Consider the following 20,528-nt stretch of genomic DNA (forward strand, 5'->3'; position numbering starts at 1 on the left):
TAACCAACTCTGGCCCCAGACATCACTCGGTACCCTTACTCAAATCTCTGAATATGTTAGATATTAAGTCACTGCACATTCTCTCTTGTGTATTATACATATATAAAACGCTGAACTGTAATGCCAATCCTGACCTCAAAAGCTTCATTGAAGGTTGTATCAGAACCCATGAGCACCACACCAGGAATAAATACAGTTTTGATATTCCTAGAGTACGACTTAATCAAACTAGAAATGCTCTACAAATCAAGGGGCCCAGAATGTGGAATGACCTTCCCAACCATGTTAAAGACTGTACCTCTCTCAACCAGTTTAAGATAAAAACTAAACACTAGCTAATAAATTCCCTGTAACCTACCTCACTCCTTTATTGTCAACCCATGTCTGTTATTTTATTTTATTATTATTATTTTTTTTTAATCAACACTGTTTGTCAACCTATTGTATTTGTGCTGCTTTTTCAGTCATGTTCCCCCTTTTTTTATCTTTATTTGTATTTGTTTTCAACACTTTTTATTCTTTTGCTCAATTAGTATTAAGTTCTAGATATTAATGTTTTTCTTGCCCGAAACGCATTGCGTAATAGTGGCTTTAGGCATTGTATGTACTAGCTCTATCTATATATCAATCCATTAATGTAACATCACTTGTATGTATGTACCTTACCTGAATAAACATATTTATTTATTTTATTTATTTGATGTGACGACTTATATTGAATTTTGTAACTAGCTCATCAAGATTGTAACTTGCTTAGCTAAATAAATAAAATAAAAAAAAATATGCTTATTCAGGAAAGGTACATACATACAAGTGATGTTACATTAATGGATCGATATATAGATGGAGCTAGTACATACAATGCCTAAAGCCACTATTACGCAATGCGTTTCGGGCAGATGAATTGAAATGAATGAAATGAATTATGGGGTTCAGTCTCTGCCAATATGTGCCTCTTTAACCCTCTCCACTACCTTCCACAACATGGGTATGGGGTGCATAATAAATGAACTAAACTAACTATTGTGTGACAGTCAATACGACCATTATCTATGTTACGATCATTATCTATGTATTTTATGTACTAGCTCTATCTATAAATCCAACATTATGTTTAACTCATCTTCTATGTATGTACTTTTACCTGAATAAGCATTTTGCTTTTGATGTTGTAGCGAGTAGATTATCCCAATAATATACTCGCTCCAAATATAGTGTTAATATGCCTGTCAACCTTTGGAGATGAATGAGGTGAGGCGTTGCCCGGGCAGCACGGTGAGGTGTTGCCCGAGCAATATAAGCGGCAAGAATAGCAAACATTCAAACTAGTCTACTTTCAAGTGTGGTCTAGAGCAGACACTTGCGAGATACTGTACCGACGCTCAGTGCGCTCAACTCACACCAAAGTATCACCGGTGTACTTCTGTATATTCGACCAAATATATATATAGTATCTTAGTGTCTGTGTTTATTTGTCACCATACTTTACGTAACAATAGAACCGTTACATTGGTGACCCCAGAGAGTTTCGACGATACCCAGCCACGATGGACTACAACATGGACTCTCACTGGACCTCTACTGCTACTGTTTGCTGTGGTGCTGTGATGGAACACTGCCAACACCCTCGCCACAGCTATGATTTTCATCGCGTCCATCTCTGCATTTTCATCTACTACGGCTTGCTGCTCCACGATCACTACTCACTCATCTGGCAGCTTCATCAGTAACTACATAATGTGTGATCTACAGCCTGTCCTGCCGACTCTCCGTCGCTGCCAGGGCACTGCTTGTTCTACAGGGGCGCCCACGAAAGCTGTTCTTTCCTCAGATTCATTCAGGACCCCACAGGGACACCAGGACCCCCATAGGGACACCAGGACCCACCACAGGGACACCAGGACCCCCACAGGGACACCAGGACCCCCACAGGGACACCAGGACCCCCCACAGGGACGCCAGGACCCCCACAGGGACACCAGGACCCCCACAGAGACATCAGGACCCCCACAGGTACACCAGGACCCCCACAGGGACACTAGGACCAAACAGGGATACCAGGACCCCCACAGGGACACCAGGGCCCCCACAGGTACACCAGGACCCCCACAGGTACACCAAACCCTACAGGTACACCAGGACCGCCACAGGTACACCAGGACCCCCACAGGGACATCAGGGCTTCCACAGGGACACCAGGACCCCCACAGGGACACCAGGACTCCCACAGCGACACCAGGGGCCCCCACAGGGACACCAGGGCCCCCACAGGGACACTAGGGTCCCCCACAGGTACACTAGGACCCCCAAAAGTACACCAGGATCCCCCACAGGTACACCAGGAACCCCACAGGTACACCAGAACCCCCAAAGGTACACCAGGACCCCCCACAGGTACACCAGGACCCCCACAGGTACACCAGGACCCCCAAAGGTACACCAGGACCCCCCACAGGTACTCCAGGACCCTCACATGTACACCAGGACCCCCACAGGTACACCAGGACCCCCAACAGGGACACCAGAGCCGCCACAGGTACACCAGGACCCCCACAGGGACACCAGGACCCCCACAGGGACACCAGGACCAAACAGGGACACCAGGACCCCCACAGGGACACCAGGACCCACCACAGGGACACCAGGACCCCCACACGGACACCAGGACCCCCACAGGGACACCAGGACCCCCACAGGGACTCCATGACCACCACAGGGACACCAGGACCCCTGCAGGGACACGAGGGCCCCCACAGGTACACCAGGACCCCCACAGGTACAACAGACCCTACAGGTACACCAGGATCCCCACAGGGACACCAGGGCCCCCCACAGGGACACCAGAGCTTCCACAGGGACACCAGGATTCTCACAGGTACACCAGGACCCCCACAGGGACACCAGGACCCCCACAGGTACACCAGGACCCCCACAGGGACACCAGGGCCCCTCACAGGGACACCAGGACCCCCCACAGGGACACCAGGACCCCCACAGGGACACCAGGACCCCCACAGGGACACCAGGACCCCCACAGGGACACCAAGACCCCCCACAGGGACACCAGGACCCCAACAGGGACACCAGGACCCTCACAGGGACACCAGGACCCCCCACAGGGACACCAGGACCCCCCACAGGGACACCAGGACCCCCACAGGGACACCAGGAACCCCACAGGGACACCAGGACCCCCACAGGGACACCAAGACCCCCCCACAGGGAAACCAGGACCCCCACAGGGACACCAGGACCCCACAGGGACACCAGGACCCCCCACAGGGACACCAGGACCCCACAGGGACACCAGGACCACCATAGGGACACCAGGACCCACCACAGGGACACCAGGACCCCCACAGGGACACCAGGACCCCCCACAGGGACGCCAGGACCCCCACAGGGACACCAGGACCCCCACAGGTACACCAGGACCCCCACAGGGACACTAGGACCAAAGAGGGATACCAGGACCCCCACAGGGACACCAGGGCCCCCACAGGTACACCAGGACCCCCACAGGTACACCTGGTTGATACCTGGTTGATGGGGTTTTGGGAGTTCTTCTACTCCCCAAGCCCAGCCCGAGGCCAGGCTCGACTTGTGAGAGTTTGGTCCACCAGGCTGTTGCTTGGAGCGGCCCGCAGGCCCACATACCCACCACAGCCCGGTTGGTCCGGCACTCCTTGGAGGAATAAATCTAGTTTCCTCTTGAAAATGTCCACGGTTGTTCCGGCAATATTTCTTATGCTTGCTGGGAGGACGTTGAACAACCGCGGACCTCTGATGTTTATACAGTGTTCTCTGATTGTGCCTATGGCACCTCTGCTCTTCATTGGTTCTATTCTACATTTTCTTCCATGTCGTTCACTCCAGTACGTTGTTATTTTACTGTGTAGATTTGGTACTTGGCCCTCCAGTATCTTCCAGGTGTATATTATTTGATATCTCTCTCGTCTTCTTTCTAGTGAGTACATTTGGAGGGCTTTGAGACGATCCCAATAATTTAGGTGTTTTATCTCGTCTATGCGTGCCGTATATGTTCTCTGTATTCCCTCTATTTCAGCAATCTCTCCTGCTTTGAAGGGGGAAGTGAGTACTGAGCAGTACTCAAGACGGGACAACACAAGTGCCTTGAAGAGTACAACCATTGTGATGGGATCCCTGGATTTGAAAGTTCTCGTAATCCGTCCTATCATTTTTCTGGCTGTCGCAATATTTGCTTGGTTATGCTCCTTAAACGTTAGGTCGTCAGACATTATTATTCCCAAATCCTTTACATGCTGTTTTCCTACTATGGGTACACCAAACCCTACAGGTACACCAGGACCGCCACAGGTACACCAGGACCCCCACAGGGACACCAGAGCTTCCACAGGGACACCAGGACCCCCACAGGGACACCAGGACTCCCACAGCGACACCAGGGGCCCCCACAGGGACACCAGGGCCCCCACAGGGACACTAGGGTCCCCCACAGGTACACTGGGACCCCCAAAGGTACACCAGGACCCCCCACAGGTACACCAGGAACCCCACAGGTACACCAGAACCCCCAAAGGTACACCAGGACCCCCACAGGTACACCAGGACCCCCACAGGAACACCAGGACCCCCAAAGGTACACCAGGACCTCCCACAGGTACACCAGGACCCTCACATGTACACCAGGACCCCCACAGGGACACCAGGGCCCCCTCAGATACACCAGGACCCCCAACAGGGACACCAGAGCGGCCACAGGTACACCAGGACCCCCACAGGGACACCAGGACCAAACAGGGACACCAGGACCCCCACAGGGACACCAGGACCCCCACAGGGACACCAGGACCCCCACAGGGACACCAGGACCCACCACAGGGACACCAGGACCCCCACACGGACACCAGGACCCCCACACGGACACCAGGACCCCCACAGGGACACCAGGACCCCCAAAGGTACATCAGTTCGTCCACAGGTACACCAGGACCCCCACAGGGACACCAGTACCCCCACAGGAACACTAGGACCCCCACAGGGACACCAGGACACCCCACAGGTACACCAGGACCAAACAGGGACACCAGGACCCCCACAGGGACACCAGGACCCCCACAGGGACACCAGGACCCCCACAGGGACACCAGGACCCACCACAGGGACACCAGGACCCCCACACGGACACCAGGACCCCCACACGGACACCAGGACCCCCACAGGGACACCAGGACCCCCAAAGGTACATCAGTTCCTCCACAGGTACACCAGGACCCCCACAGGGACACCAGTACCCCCACAGGAACACTAGGACCCCCACAGGGACACCAGGACACCCCACAGGTACACCAGGACCCCCACAGGGACACCAGGACCCCCCACAGGGACACCAGGGTCCCCACAGGGACACCAGGATCCCCACAGGTACACCAGGGCCCCCTACAGGTACACCAGGACCCTCCACAGGTACACCATGTCCCCCACAGGTACACCAGAACCCCCACAGGTACACCAGGTCCCGCACAGGGATACCAAGACCCCCACAGGTACACCAGGGTCCCCACAGGTACACCAGGACCCCCACAGGGATACCAGGACCCTCACAGGTACACCAGGTCCCCCACAGGTACACCAGAACCCCCAAAGGTACACCAGGGTCCCCACAGGTACACCAGGACCCCCACAGGTACACCAGGTCCCCCACAGGGATACCAGGACCCCCACAGGTACACCAGGGTCCCCACAGGTACACCAGGACCCCACAGGTACACCAGGACCCCCCACAGGTACACTAGGACCCCCACAGGGACGTCAGGACCCCCACAGGGACACCAGGACCCCCACAGGTACACCAAACCCTACAGGTACACCAGGACTGCCACAGGTACACCAGGACCCCCACAGGGACATCAGGGCTTCCACAGGGACACCAGGACCCCCACAGGGACACCAGGACTCCCACAGCGACACCAGGGGCCCCCATAGGGACACCAGGGCCCCCACAGGGACACTAGGGTCCCCCACAGGTACACTAGGACCCCCAAAAGTACACCAGGATCCCCCACAGGTACACCAGGAACCCCACAGGTACACCAGAACCCCCAAAGGTACACCAGGACCCCCCACAGGTACACCAGGACCCCCACAGGTACACCAGGACCCCCAAAGGTACACCAGGAACCCCCACAGGTACTCCAGGACCCTCACATGTACACCAGGACCCCCACAGGGACACCAGGGCCCCCACAGGTACACCAGGACCCCCAACAGGGACACCAGAGCCGCCACAGGTACACCAGGACCCCCACAGGGACACCAGGACCCCCACAGGGACACCAGGACCAAACAGGGACACCAGGACCCCCACAGGGACACCAGGACCCACCACAGGGACACCAGGACCCCTGCAGGGACACGAGGGCCCCCACAGGTACACCAGGACCCCCACAGGTACAACAGACCCTACAGGTACACCAGGATCCCCACAGGGACACCAGGGCCCCCCACAGGGACACCAGAGCTTCCACAGGGACACCAGGATTCTCACAGGTACACCAGGACCCCCACAGGGACACCAGGACCCCCACAGGTACACCAGGACCCCCACAGGGACACCAGGGCCCCTCACAGGGACACCAGGACCCCCACAGGGACACCAGGACCCCCACAGGGACACCAGGACCCCCACAGGGACACCAGGACCCACCACAGGGACACCAGGACCCCCACACGGACACCAGGACCCCCACACGGACACCAGGACCCCCACAGGGACACCAGGACCCCCAAAGGTACATCAGTTCGTCCACAGGTACACCAGGACCCCCACAGGGACACCAGTACCCCCACAGGAACACTAGGACCCCCACAGGGACACCAGGACACCCCACAGGTACACCAGGACCAAACAGGGACACCAGGACCCCCACAGGGACACCAGGACCCCCACAGGGACACCAGGACCCCCACAGGGACACCAGGACCCACCACAGGGACACCAGGACCCCCACACGGACACCAGGACCCCCACACGGACACCAGGACCCCCACAGGGACACCAGGACCCCCAAAGGTACATCAGTTCCTCCACAGGTACACCAGGACCCCCACAGGGACACCAGTACCCCCACAGGAACACTAGGACCCCCACAGGGACACCAGGACACCCCACAGGTACACCAGGACCCCCACAGGGACACCAGGACCCCCCACAGGGACACCAGGGTCCCCACAGGGACACCAGGATCCCCACAGGTACACCAGGGCCCCCTACAGGTACACCAGGACCCTCCACAGGTACACCATGTCCCCCACAGGTACACCAGAACCCCCACAGGTACACCAGGTCCCGCACAGGGATACCAAGACCCCCACAGGTACACCAGGGTCCCCACAGGTACACCAGGACCCCCACAGGGATACCAGGACCCTCACAGGTACACCAGGTCCCCCACAGGTACACCAGAACCCCCAAAGGTACACCAGGGTCCCCACAGGTACACCAGGACCCCCACAGGTACACCAGGTCCCCCACAGGGATACCAGGACCCCCACAGGTACACCAGGGTCCCCACAGGTACACCAGGACCCCACAGGTACACCAGGACCCCCCACAGGTACACTAGGACCCCCACAGGGACGTCAGGACCCCCACAGGGACACCAGGACCCCCACAGGTACACCAAACCCTACAGGTACACCAGGACTGCCACAGGTACACCAGGACCCCCACAGGGACATCAGGGCTTCCACAGGGACACCAGGACCCCCACAGGGACACCAGGACTCCCACAGCGACACCAGGGGCCCCCATAGGGACACCAGGGCCCCCACAGGGACACTAGGGTCCCCCACAGGTACACTAGGACCCCCAAAAGTACACCAGGATCCCCCACAGGTACACCAGGAACCCCACAGGTACACCAGAACCCCCAAAGGTACACCAGGACCCCCCACAGGTACACCAGGACCCCCACAGGTACACCAGGACCCCCAAAGGTACACCAGGACCCCCCACAGGTACTCCAGGACCCTCACATGTACACCAGGACCCCCACAGGGACACCAGGGCCCCCACAGGTACACCAGGACCCCCAACAGGGACACCAGAGCCGCCACAGGTACACCAGGACCCCCACAGGGACACCAGGACCCCCACAGGGACACCAGGACCAAACAGGGACACCAGGACCCCCACAGGGACACCAGGACCCACCACAGGGACACCAGGACCCCTGCAGGGACACGAGGGCCCCCACAGGTACACCAGGACCCCCACAGGTACAACAGACCCTACAGGTACACCAGGATCCCCACAGGGACACCAGGGCCCCCCACAGGGACACCAGAGCTTCCACAGGGACACCAGGATTCTCACAGGTACACCAGGACCCCCACAGGGACACCAGGACCCCCACAGGTACACCAGGACCCCCACAGGGACACCAGGGCCCCTCACAGGGACACCAGGACCCCCACAGGGACACCAGGACCCCCACAGGGACACCAGGACCCCCACAGGGACACCAAGACCCCCCACTGGGACACCAGGACCCCAACAGGGACACCAGGACCCCCACAGGGACACCAGGACCCCCCACAGGGACACCAGGACCCCCCACAGGGACACCAGGACCCCCACAGGGACACCAGGAACCCCACAGGGACACCAGGACCCCCACAGGGACACCAAGACCCCCCCACAGGGAAACCAGGACCCCCACAGGGACACCAGGACCCCACAGGGACACCAGGACCCCCCACAGGGACACCAGGACCCCACAGGGACACCAGGACCCCCATAGGGACACCAGGACCCACCACAGGGACACCAGGACCCCCACAGGGACACCAGGACCCCCCACAGGGACGCCAGGACCCCCACAGGGACACCAGGACCCCCACAGGTACACCAGGACCCCCACAGGGACACTAGGACCAAACAGGGATACCAGGACCCCCACAGGGACACCAGGGCCCCCACAGGTACACCAGGACCCCCACAGGTACACCAAACCCTACAGGTACACCAGGACCGCCACAGGTACACCAGGACCCCCACAGGGACACCAGAGCTTCCACAGGGACACCAGGACCCCGACAGGGACACCAGGACTCCCACAGCGACACCAGGGGCCCCCACAGGGACACCAGGGCCCCCACAGGGACACTAGGGTCCCCTACAGGTACACTAGGACCCCCAAAGGTACACCAGGACCCCCCACAGGTACACCAGGAACCCCACAGGTACACCAGAACCCCCAAAGGTACACCAGGACCCCCCACAGGTACACCAGGACCCCCACAGGTACACCAGGACCCCCAAAGGTACACCAGGACCCCCCACAGGTACACCAGGACCCTCACATGTACACCAGGACCCCCACAGGGACACCAGGGCCCCCACAGATACACCAAGACCCCCAACAGGGACACCAGAGCGGCCACAGGTACACCAGGACCCCCACAGGGACACCAGGACCAAACAGGGACACCAGGACCCACCACAGGGACACCAGGACCCCCACACGGACACCAGGACCCCCACACGGACACCAGGACCCCCACAGGGACACCAGGACCCCCAAAGGTACATCAGGGCCTCCACAGGTACACCAGGACCCCCACAGGGACACCAGTACCCCCACAGGAACACTAGGACCCCCACAGGGACACCAGGACACCCCACAGGTACACCAGGACCCCCACAGGGACACCAGGACCCCCCACAGGGACACCAGGGTCCCCACAGGAACACCAGGATCCCCACAGGTACACCAGGGCCCCCTACAGGTACACCAGGACCCCCACAGGTACACCATGTCCCCCACAGGTACACCAGAACCCCCACAGGTACACCAGGTCCCCCACAGGGATACCAGGACCCCCACAGGTACACCAGGGTCCCCACAGGTACACCAGGACCCCCACAGGGATACCAGGACCCCCACAGGTACACCAGGTCCCCCACAGGTACACCAGAACCCCCAAAGGTACACCAGGGTCCCCACAGGTACACCAGGACCCCCACAGGTACACCAGGTCCCCCACAGGGATACCAGGACCCCCACAGGTACACCAGGGTCCCCACAGGTACACCAGGACCCCACAGGTACACCAGGACCCCCCACAGGTACACCAGGTCCCCCACAGGTACACTAGGACCCCCACAGGGACGCCAGGACCCCCACAGGGACACCAGGACCCCCACAGGGACACCAGGACTCCCACAGGGACACCAGGACCCCCACAGGGACACCAGGACCCCCCACATGGACACCAGGACCCTTGCAGGTACACCAGGACCCCCACAGAGATACCAGGACCCCCACAGGTACACCAGGACCCCCACAGGGACATCAGGGCGTCCACAGGGACACCAGGACCCTCACAGGGACATCAGGGCGTCCACAGGCACACCAGGGCTCCCACAGATACACCAGAACCCCCACAGGTTCACCAGAACCCCCACAGGTACACCAGGACCCCCACAGGGACACTAGGGGCCCCCACAGGTACACCAGGACCCCCATATGGACACCAGGACCCCCACAGGGACACCTGGACCCCCCACAGGGACACCTGGACACCCCACAGGGACACCAGGACCCCCCACAGGTACACCAGGGCCCCCACAGGAAGACCAGGACCCCCACAGGGATGCCATGGCCCCACAGGGAGACCATGGCCCCCACAGGGACACCAGGACCCCACAGGGATGCTATGGCCCCCACTGGGACACCAGGACCCCCACAGTGATGCCAGGGCACCCACAGGTACACAAGGGCCCCCACAGGGACACCAGGACCCCCACAGGGACTCCAGGGCCCCCTGCAGGGACCCCAGAAGGCCCCCCACAGGGACACCAGGATCCCCCACAGGGACACAAACTGCCACGAGGTGTCCCTGTGGGGGGTTTGGGTGTCATCTGATAACTCAATGTTGGCATTATTTTCCTGATTTTATTTGTATTGTTGATCTTCAGTGTGTTTAAGGGTTCACTGAAAACAGTCGCGCTGCGTCCTCAGTACTTCACTCATTTCTTTGTTGTAGTCTGTCAGAAGTTCCATCTTCCTTGTGCAAGGGCCCAATTCTAGATGTCATTTTTGTTCTTGATTTTGCATAGCAGTATTTTGGGTTCTTTTTCAATTTTACTGATGGCCATTTGCTCTTTTTTGTCTCTACTGTAATGTTTGCACACAAGTAACATTGTATGCAAACATGTCTCATGCAAGAGGTCCATTAGCTAATTGCATTAGCTATTGAAAATCTATAATTATTTATAAGACTTTATTTATAATTGTAAATGCTCAAAAAAAAAATCAGCCAAACATGACAAAACAAAAATTTTATTTACAAAATAAAGTAGAAAAAATATATAACATGTCAGTGAGAAAAACTCTAGTAGAGACAGAGCACATTATGAAGACTTTATCGACTGACACCGTGGCACAGGGAGGCTCTATGTATTGCAACTGCATATAAATTATTGGCATGTTAATAACTCAAACATGCAGGTATTGACTTGGAAATAGGTCTTGCATGTCTACATGATATAAAATGAATACAAAAAATGATTATTTACAAAATACAAGGTACTTTTGGTATGCCGTGCAAAACAATTGCTGAAGACCTGTAGACAGCAGTTAGAAAACAAGACAACCAAATGACACCATGTGTGTGTGTGTGTGTAAAAAAATACATGTGTGTAATTAACACCAACCCACACACGCACTCGACCAAGAAAGTGATGCCATTAGTACCTGCTTGATGGGGTTCTGGGAGTAGTTCTACTCCCCATGCCCAGCCTGAGGCTAGGATTGAAGCCCAGCCTGAGACCAGGCTTGAAGCCCAGCTTGAGGCTAGGCTTGAAGCCCAGCCTGAGACCAGGCTTGAAGCCCAGCCTGAGACCAGGCTTGAAGCCCAGCCTGAGGCCAGGCTTGAAGCCCAGCCTGAGGCCAGGCTTGAAGCCCAGCCTGAGGCCAGGCTTGAAGCCCAGCCTGAGGCCAGGCTTGAAGCCAAGCCTGAGGCCAGGCTTGAAGCCCAGCCTGAGGCTAGGCTTGAAGCCAGGCTTGAAGCCCAGCCTGAGGCTAGGCTTGAAGCCAGGCTTGAAGCCCGGTCTACGGTCTGAACTGTGTCGAGTTGTCAAGGAAGAGAGAATATGAATCCATTACAGACCAAAATGTCATCACTTTCCATCTTTTCGTATGTGGGCCTTGGGTATTAATTTTCAGCCACTTTATTGTGGCTTATTCTATGCGTACATTTGTATATTCTCAAGCTGTTCCAATAACAATATAAATTAGCTATAGGAATTGCTCCTTTACAATATTTACTTAATTCCTCTTGACTATTATGCTGTTGACATTTTATTTACAATGATTATTTCACAAAATTGTAACAAATTTTTTGGCAAATATCGTGTGCTAGTAGACTAAAAGGACAGATTTTTCTGGGAAGAGAAGGGAAGAGAACTATCAGGGGAAAGTGCCACGTCATTACGACTACACAGCACTTGGAAGAGGTCAGGATAAGGATCTGGGATGGGACGGGAAAGAATGGTGCCCAACCACTTGGACGGTTGGGGAATTGAATGAAGGCCTGCATGACGCGAGACCGTTGCTCTACCGTCCAGCCCAAGTGGTTGGGAAGAGGAGAGTGAAGACCTTGCACATCACTTCTGCTCAGACTGCCAGATACAAAGTATTAAAAGTGTTCACTTAACACATTCAAATATGGATAAATACGTATTGAGGTGTACGACAGACTCAAACCCATGCACAGCCTTAATATTTATTCATAGATTCATCGTGTTATTGTGACTTTCACTGTGTATTAAAGTATGCATGTGTGGAGAGTTGGTGAAGTCTAAACTAGCAGTGTAGCATCATTATTTACTACAGTCCGACAACACAGCAATTCACGTAATGAATTGTGATGTCTCAAAATTCTATACAACTTTTCCACAAGAACTGTCCAAAAATGTTTACTACATCACACTACATGATGCTACATGGAAGACTGAAATATTAGACTTCAAGATGTGAAATGTAAAATATAACTTTTAGGTCAAAAGCATGACCTAGTGGCATCGTGAGCAGGTAGATGACGACTTGGCTTGGAGAAGAAAATGGTCACATCGGGTGTTCACGTCAGGGTTGTGTGGTAATAAACGTTATTTGGCATCACTACTCTACATACAAAAGCTGATTTTAACAAATCAAGCATTGGTGGGTCTTGCCATGACATATTGGTGCTTAAAATATATTTAACACAGTATATTGCAAAGCTATTTACAAGATACAATTTATATAACGGCTATAATCTTTGTACATATGAACTATCAATAAATACAGAATAATCCTAACGACTTGGTCAGCATGCCCTCTCAGCCAGGCTGTGGGTTCCTCTCACTAAACCTGTAAGTATAAAAACAAATTATAAATATTTATATTGTTTAATTTATTAAAAAGCACTATAAGCATGTAAGAAGGAGGAGTCATACAAAATTTAAATAATTTTTAGTACTCGAAATAAGGAATTAACAGGGTTGCAAAGTGACAAATACAAATGTTCATATAAGTAGCCAAGTCAACATTCTTTGGTTCTATCAATCTATCTAGGGACCCACTGCTTGATACCTGCTTGATGGGGTTCAAGGAGTTCTTCTACTCCCCAAGCCCGGCCCGAGGCCAGGCTTGACTTGTGAGAGTTTGGTCCACCAGGCTGTTGCTTGGAGTGGCCCGCAGGCCCACATATACCTGGTTGATGGGGTTCTGGGAGTTCTACTGCCCAAGCCCGGCCCGAGGCCAGGCTTGACTTGTGAGAGTTTGGTCCACCAGGCTGTTGCTTGGAGTGGCCCGCAGGCCCACATATACCTGCTTGATGGGGTTCTGGGAGTTCTTCTACTGCCCAAGCCCGGCCCGATGCCAGGCTTGACTTGTGAGAGTTTGGTCCACCAGGCTGTTGCTTGGAGCGGCCCACAGGCCCACATATACCTGCTTGATGGGGTTCTGGGAGTTCTTCTACTGCCCAAGCCCAGTCCGAGGCCAGGCTTGACTTGTGAGAGCTTGGTCCACCAGGCTGTTGCGTAAAGCGGCCCGCAGGCCCACATACCCAGCACAGCCTGGTTGGTCCAGCACTCCTTGAAGAAAACAATCTAGTTTCCTCTTGAAGATGTCCATGATTGTTCCGGCAATATTTCTGATGCTCGCTGGGAGGACGTTGAACAACTGCTGACCTCTGATGTTTATACAGTGTTCTCTGATTGTGTCTATGGCACAAGCATGCATGTGACACTCTTACATGTGACATCCAGCAGCCACACCATCCTCATTATTATGGACAGAAAGCCTGTACTTGAGCTCAGTGTTTCCTAGGCCAACTACTGACCTTCCCAAAGATGTAACCCACAATAGTTGTCTAACACCTGGGAGCCTGTTTTGACAGAACAGAGGCATCAGGTAAAAGGTAATGTGCTCAATCATTTCTATCCTGCCCAGGGATTAAAATACATAACCTTCAGTTTTCAGCTGAGGACATAGACCACTCTGCTATGGTGTGTTAATATGAATCTGTCGATGACATAAATGGCAGCTTCTTTACTCACTTGTGCTTGCGGGGGTTGAGCTCTGGCTCTTTGGTCCTGCCTCTCAACTGTCAATCAACTGGTGTACAGATTCCTGAGCCTACTGGGCTCTATCATATCTACATTTGAAACTGTGTATGGAGTCAGCCTCCACCACATCACTGCCTAATGCATTCCACCTGTTAACTACTCTGACGCTGAAAAAGTTCTTTCTAACTTCCCTGTGGCTCATTTGGGTAGTCAGTTTCCACCTGTGTCCCCTTGTTTACATACAGTACCACCTGTGTTAGTGGTACGTATGAGTGTGTACGAGTCAACTTCCCTTTATACAGGGTTAGAATTTGATTCAAAAGGCTGGTGGACCATTCCTTCCCTCCCTCCATCTTAATATTCCAGCTCCTATCTCATCCTCATATCCCTCCCATGTGCTACTACATATACTAAAACTGCCTTAGCACTTTCTTATTATTATTTATACTTTTGCAGAGTTTACTACAACAGCCTAAATTTTGTATTTCTTTCCAATCTTATATTTCACTGTTACAAGTCAGGAATGGTAAAAGTATAACATGAAAAGTAATTAGCAGAAACCAAATGTAAAGAACAAAGACAGTAAGAATAGTGGAATTATATTAGAGTATGCAAGTTGCAGATCCACAAATGTGATATACAAAGATACATCTATGAAGACTTCTCGGCTTAAATGTAATGAATAGCATATTGTGTTTCTTACATAGAACTCACGTGTTTGGTCCCCACCTCCAAGTGTATATACTCTGTATTATATTTACATGCACAAAAACCTTTGTTCCCCTTCAAAACCACTTTAAAATCACATTTAATAAATGTACTGTAAGTTGAATCGTACAATAACTGGTCTTTCTTTCATCCACAAAATATCCACGTGTCTTATACACAGGCAAATATGAGACTTCATGAAATCATCCTGATCAAATTATCCATGGTAACTAAATAAAGCATTGTTTAAAGTTTTCTGTATTGATATATATATATATATAAAATGATCTCTTGCAGTTACATCACACAGTGTTTGACATATTAATTTAAGATTTAAAGTTAAAACAAAATACAATAAATTGCAAAGAAATGGTCAGATATGACACCTTTTTAAAAAAAGGAACAATAAATAAAATGTTAGTAAAAATGTCATGCTGAGAGATGTTAGAGAATGCAAATTTATTTAGAGGAAAAGTCTTAATAAAGTTAAACGTCTTTTTTTTATCCTGCACAGTTATGCATTTTATTAGTGAGCATAACTTATCTGGCAAAAAGTTCTCTTCAAGCACTCACATTGGCTCAAGTGATGTTTAACATTATGCCTAAGTTATGCAGGCGATGAGTCACAATAACGTGGCTAAAGTATGTTGACCAGACCACACACTAGAAGGTGAAGGGACGACGACGTTTCGGTCCGTCCTGGACCATTCTCGATCGATTTGAGAATGGTCCAGGACGGACCAAAATGTCGTAGTCCCTTCCCTTCTACTGTGTGGTCTGGTCAACATGCCTAAGTTATGTTTCAGTATTGTGAGACATAAGGTTTCTAGGTATCCATTTAGAAAGTTATGGAGCATTTTCAAATCCCAAAATTGTATAGATTGATCACAAAAGAAAAACAGCAGTATACAAAGTAACAGTAATGTGAAAGGATAAAAGGCCCAGCATTGAATATAATGAAATGCCACTTTTTCTGCTGGGTCCCTCGGTGGCTCCTCAAGCTACCGAGGGACCTTCCCAGAAAACGGGAAATACCTTAGCTGGAAAGGAAAATTAGTATTTTATTTTTGGGACACAAACAAATTTAGGAGAGAAAGAAGTGTTACAAGGAGACTGATATACACTATAGTAAAGCAAATGGGTCCTGTAGCAAAGGCATCGGGTGAAAGGAAACACACCAAGCCAATTGTCCTGCCCGGAGATTGAACCTGGGTCTCGCAGTTGTCAACTGAGGATGTAGAATCAAGATATCCTGAAACTGGTCAGTGATGGATAGGGTTGAAGAGGTTGTGCAGGTCAGAAAATCCAATCAGAAAATACCTCGTAAGTAAACATGACTTTAGTGTAAGCAGTTTGTTAGGACAGAGTAAATGCTCGACATTTTTGTCCATGGCAACTTACGACAGCATATTTTACACCTAGTCTAGGACGCGTTGGAGATACTGCTGTGGATGGGTTGTTGTGGTGGTGCTGACTCTCCATGATGCTGTCGAGTGTGGAAAGTATTGCAAGTGAATGAGTGTCACTTAATATATCTTTAATATATTTAACTCTCTTTTACCCATATTATATAGATATGTTCTCAAGGCAAATGCCTCCCCATCCCATGAAAAGGGAAACAGGGTAATAATGATGATGATGAATATAAAAAGAACACAAATGTTAACCATCAGTGCAGTTTATAGCAGCACCTACAAGCCCATGGTATGAAAATATGCCCCTAGCTTGTGGACTGGGCAAGTAACAATAAGCAAGAGTTGCACTCAATAGAAAACCATTATAATGGTATTTTACAAGGTGCAAGTTCTTGGTCCACTGCAATGTTGATGATCAGCAGTTTAATAACCACACATCTAAAACTTCACTGATGATACACAACTAGGACATACATACCTATCACAAGAACCAGGACAAGGTATCCATTTTTCTATAAAAAAGTTTTATAGCAAAGATGTAAAAATGAAAACAACAATAATGTAAGGCAGGGCCTTTTAAATGGCTTTTCAGATGCCTTTTCTGGTGAAACACTATTTGAAACTCCCACCAAGGCAGCAACTAGCCTGCACATGTGTGGAAGCCATATTTGTCCTGCGAGAGCTGTTCCCCTCTCAATGAATGTAAACACATACTCCAGTTCTTATATAAGCACTCCCAAGTACATTGATCAAACAAAAACGTACTAAAATATAAGTGTTATGTACAAATGTGGTTCAAAACATCAGAATGTGTTGGTGGGAAGACCGAATACAAAGTGCAAGTCAGCCTTGTGGGAAGAGTCGTTGATGAGTGTCGGTTGCGGAAAGATGTACAGTATCTTCTTTTGAGATGATTTCGGGGCTTAGCGTCCCCGCGGCCCGGTCCTCAACCAGGCCTCCGTTTTGTTACACATCCCCAGGAAGCAGCCCGTAGCAGCTGTCTAATTATCAGGTAACTATTTACTACTAGGTAACGGGGGCATCAGGGTGAAAGAAACTGCCCATTTATTTCCACGTCCACCGGGGATCAAACCCAGAACCTCAGGACTATGAATCTGAAGCTCTGTCCACTCAGCTGCCAGGCCCCATGTGGATTTCATGAATTTTGTTACCATCTTTCTGAACTTTGTAAATGCCCTCCATCCACTAGAGGACTGAGCCTCTACTCTTCAATTTACACAAGTATTCTGTGCAACATTGTGAAGTATATTTTGTTAGAATAGTGTATGATTTTTGGCCTATTTAATGATTCTTTTGTGAATGGCCTGGCCCAGCTGGCATCTGGTAATGTTTGATTCTAGACCCTTGTGTGTGTGTAATTACATAAGTGTAATTACCTAAGTGTAGTTACAGGATGAGAGCTACGCTTGTGGTGGCCCGTCTTCCCAGCACTCTGTCATATAACACTTTGAAACTATTGACGGTTTTGGCCTCCACCACCTACTCATCTAACTTGTTCCAACCGTCTACCATTCTCTTTGCGAAAGTGAATTTTCTTATATTTCTCTGGCAGCTTTGTTTCGTTAACCAAAGTGTGTGTGTGTGGAATATTAAGTCCCTGTGCCTCTAAACATCCATATTTAATTTAGTGTACCTTCAGTAGAACCCAAGTATAAATTGTCCTTGTCATTTTCATCATAACATTTATTTTTGTAATTAGATTACAACAAGTGTAAAATCTTTTATTTTGTAAATTGCTCAGAGTACAGTAGTTATATTTTGAGGCCTTTTAGATAAACACTTGGTTATATCAGGCAACCCCCAATTTGTTGACCAGACCACACACTACAAGGTGAAGGGATGACGACGTTTCGGTCCGTCCTAGACCATTCTCAAGTCGATTGAGAATGGTCCAGGACGGACCAAAGCGTCGTCGTCCCTTCACCTTCTAGTGTGTGGTCTGGTCAACATACTTTAGCCACGTTATTGTGACTCATCGCCTGCAACCCCCAATTTCTAGTTTAGAAATCATTGATTTCATTAAAGTAAAATTAAGGTCAATAAAAGTCTATTTTCCCACAATTTAATCTTAAGACTATTAAATAAAAACAGTGGCCCCCTGCCAGCTATCATTTAACCTAGTGTAAAAAAGGGAGGGAAAGGGAGCCGGTGGCTGAGCGGACAGAACACTAGACGCGTGATCCTGTGGTCCCAGGTTCGATCCCAGGCACCGGCAAGAAACGATTGGCAAAGTTTCTTTCATCCTGATGCCCCTGTTACCTAGCAGTAAATAGGTACCTGGGAGTTAGTCAGCTGTCACGGATTGCTTCCTGGGCGGGTGGAGGCCTGGTCGAAGACTGGGCTGCGGGGACACTAAAGCCCAGAAATCATCTCAAGATAACCTCAAGAAGAAGAATATGTTCTTGTTAACCCTTACACTGCTCAGGGGTCCTGGGAACATTTACACCCCTGTGCACAAGAAAAAAATAAATTCAAAAAATTTTGTTCGCCTTCTAAACATGTTAATTTGTCCCCTGAGCACGGGAAAAAAAAAAAATCGTAGGCGATATATTTTAGGCGCAATTGACCGAGGAAGTCTGGCAAAAAGTGGGCGTTGACAGAGCGGTCGTCAGACCCGGTCAGCGTCACCCACGCTGACAGGTGGGAGTTGCCACAAAGATATTATTATCTAATTGTTTCAATGTCTCCAATTGATTTTTTCTTAGTTTTTTTGCAGTAATATTATTCAATAGTGTGTATTGTAATATATTTATATAATAAAAGTGGTGAATAATCGCTATACTCAAAAGTATGATGTGCATATTAGTGATTCAATTATTATGTTTATAAAACAATAAACAAATAGTTTTGCTGCTATTACACTCTATACACAGGTTATATATAAGTATCTGCATGTTTTGGTCACCATAACAAACCACTAAGTTGGTATTGAGAGTCGAAAAGCAACGAAGAGTTACCGCCACACACCAGCCAGCCACTCGCTGCCACTCCCTCAACATACGCACTAAACTTTCTTCCCCAACAACACCATTTGTGGTGTTATTACACTATATACAGACGTTATATATAAGTATGTATATATTTTGTTCACCACAACTGTACAGCTAAGCTGATATAGTTAGTTCAGGCACTAAGAGTCGTCGCTATACACAAATGGAGGCTGGCGGCTCCCTCACTCATTCAAGGTCACACGCACTAAACTTTCTCCCCCAACAATACTGTTTACAGTGTTATTACCCTATATACACATATTATATATAAATATCTACATGTTTTATGCACCGTAACTGTACACCTAAGCTTGTAGTGCGCCCAAAGAGCATAGTGGCCACCCTCTAAACAGCTAGACAAATCGTGCAGACGACGTCACCTCCATCACCCATATGGCTCCTCCCAGCATAATCCTTTTGCTGTTATTACACTAATACACACATTATATATAAGTATCTACATTTGTGTTCACCATAGAGAACCACTGAGCTGGTATGGTGAATGCAAACAACAACAGGTAGCCACACAGTCAGTAAACGATGCTGTCTCCCTCTGTCTCTCAGCATCACTCCTCCCACAGCGCTAATTATTACAACAATCCTGCTATTATCACAACCCTGGTTATTTATATCACAGTCATGGGTCATCTGTAATATTGTCATCGCTAAATAATAACAATTATATATTTATTTTGACATTTTTCGGCGATGCTGTGATCACAAGCTGAACAGCAATGCTGTTCGCTCATGCTGCGTGCGCCGGCCTTGGTTGCTCCAACAGTACTGTGCCTCTCA

The 20,528-nt window shown here is 50.7% G+C and overlaps 1 protein-coding gene across 2 annotated transcripts in view; it reads right to left on the reverse strand.

Moving 5' to 3' along the window:
• Window positions 1–11,256: 11,256 nt before the first annotated feature.
• The window catches only part of LOC123760418 (uncharacterized), a 167,328-nt gene continuing 158,056 nt past the window's right edge, over window positions 11,257–20,528 (reverse strand). Inside the window, exons 14-15 of one of the 2 annotated variants that reach the window (XM_069338420.1) lie at window positions 16,709–16,793; window positions 11,257–13,400 (exon numbers count right to left, since the gene is read on the reverse strand). In XM_069338420.1, the coding sequence (XP_069194521.1) occupies window positions 16,731–16,793 (63 nt within the window). In that variant the 3' untranslated portion in view covers window positions 11,257–13,400; window positions 16,709–16,730. The remainder of the gene's footprint in view (window positions 13,401–16,708; window positions 16,794–20,528) is intronic. The other variant, XM_069338421.1, reaches the window with a different exon arrangement.

Source organism: Procambarus clarkii, chromosome 39, assembly GCF_040958095.1.
Source record: "Procambarus clarkii isolate CNS0578487 chromosome 39, FALCON_Pclarkii_2.0, whole genome shotgun sequence".
Lineage (NCBI taxonomy): Eukaryota > Metazoa > Arthropoda > Malacostraca > Decapoda > Cambaridae > Procambarus > Procambarus clarkii.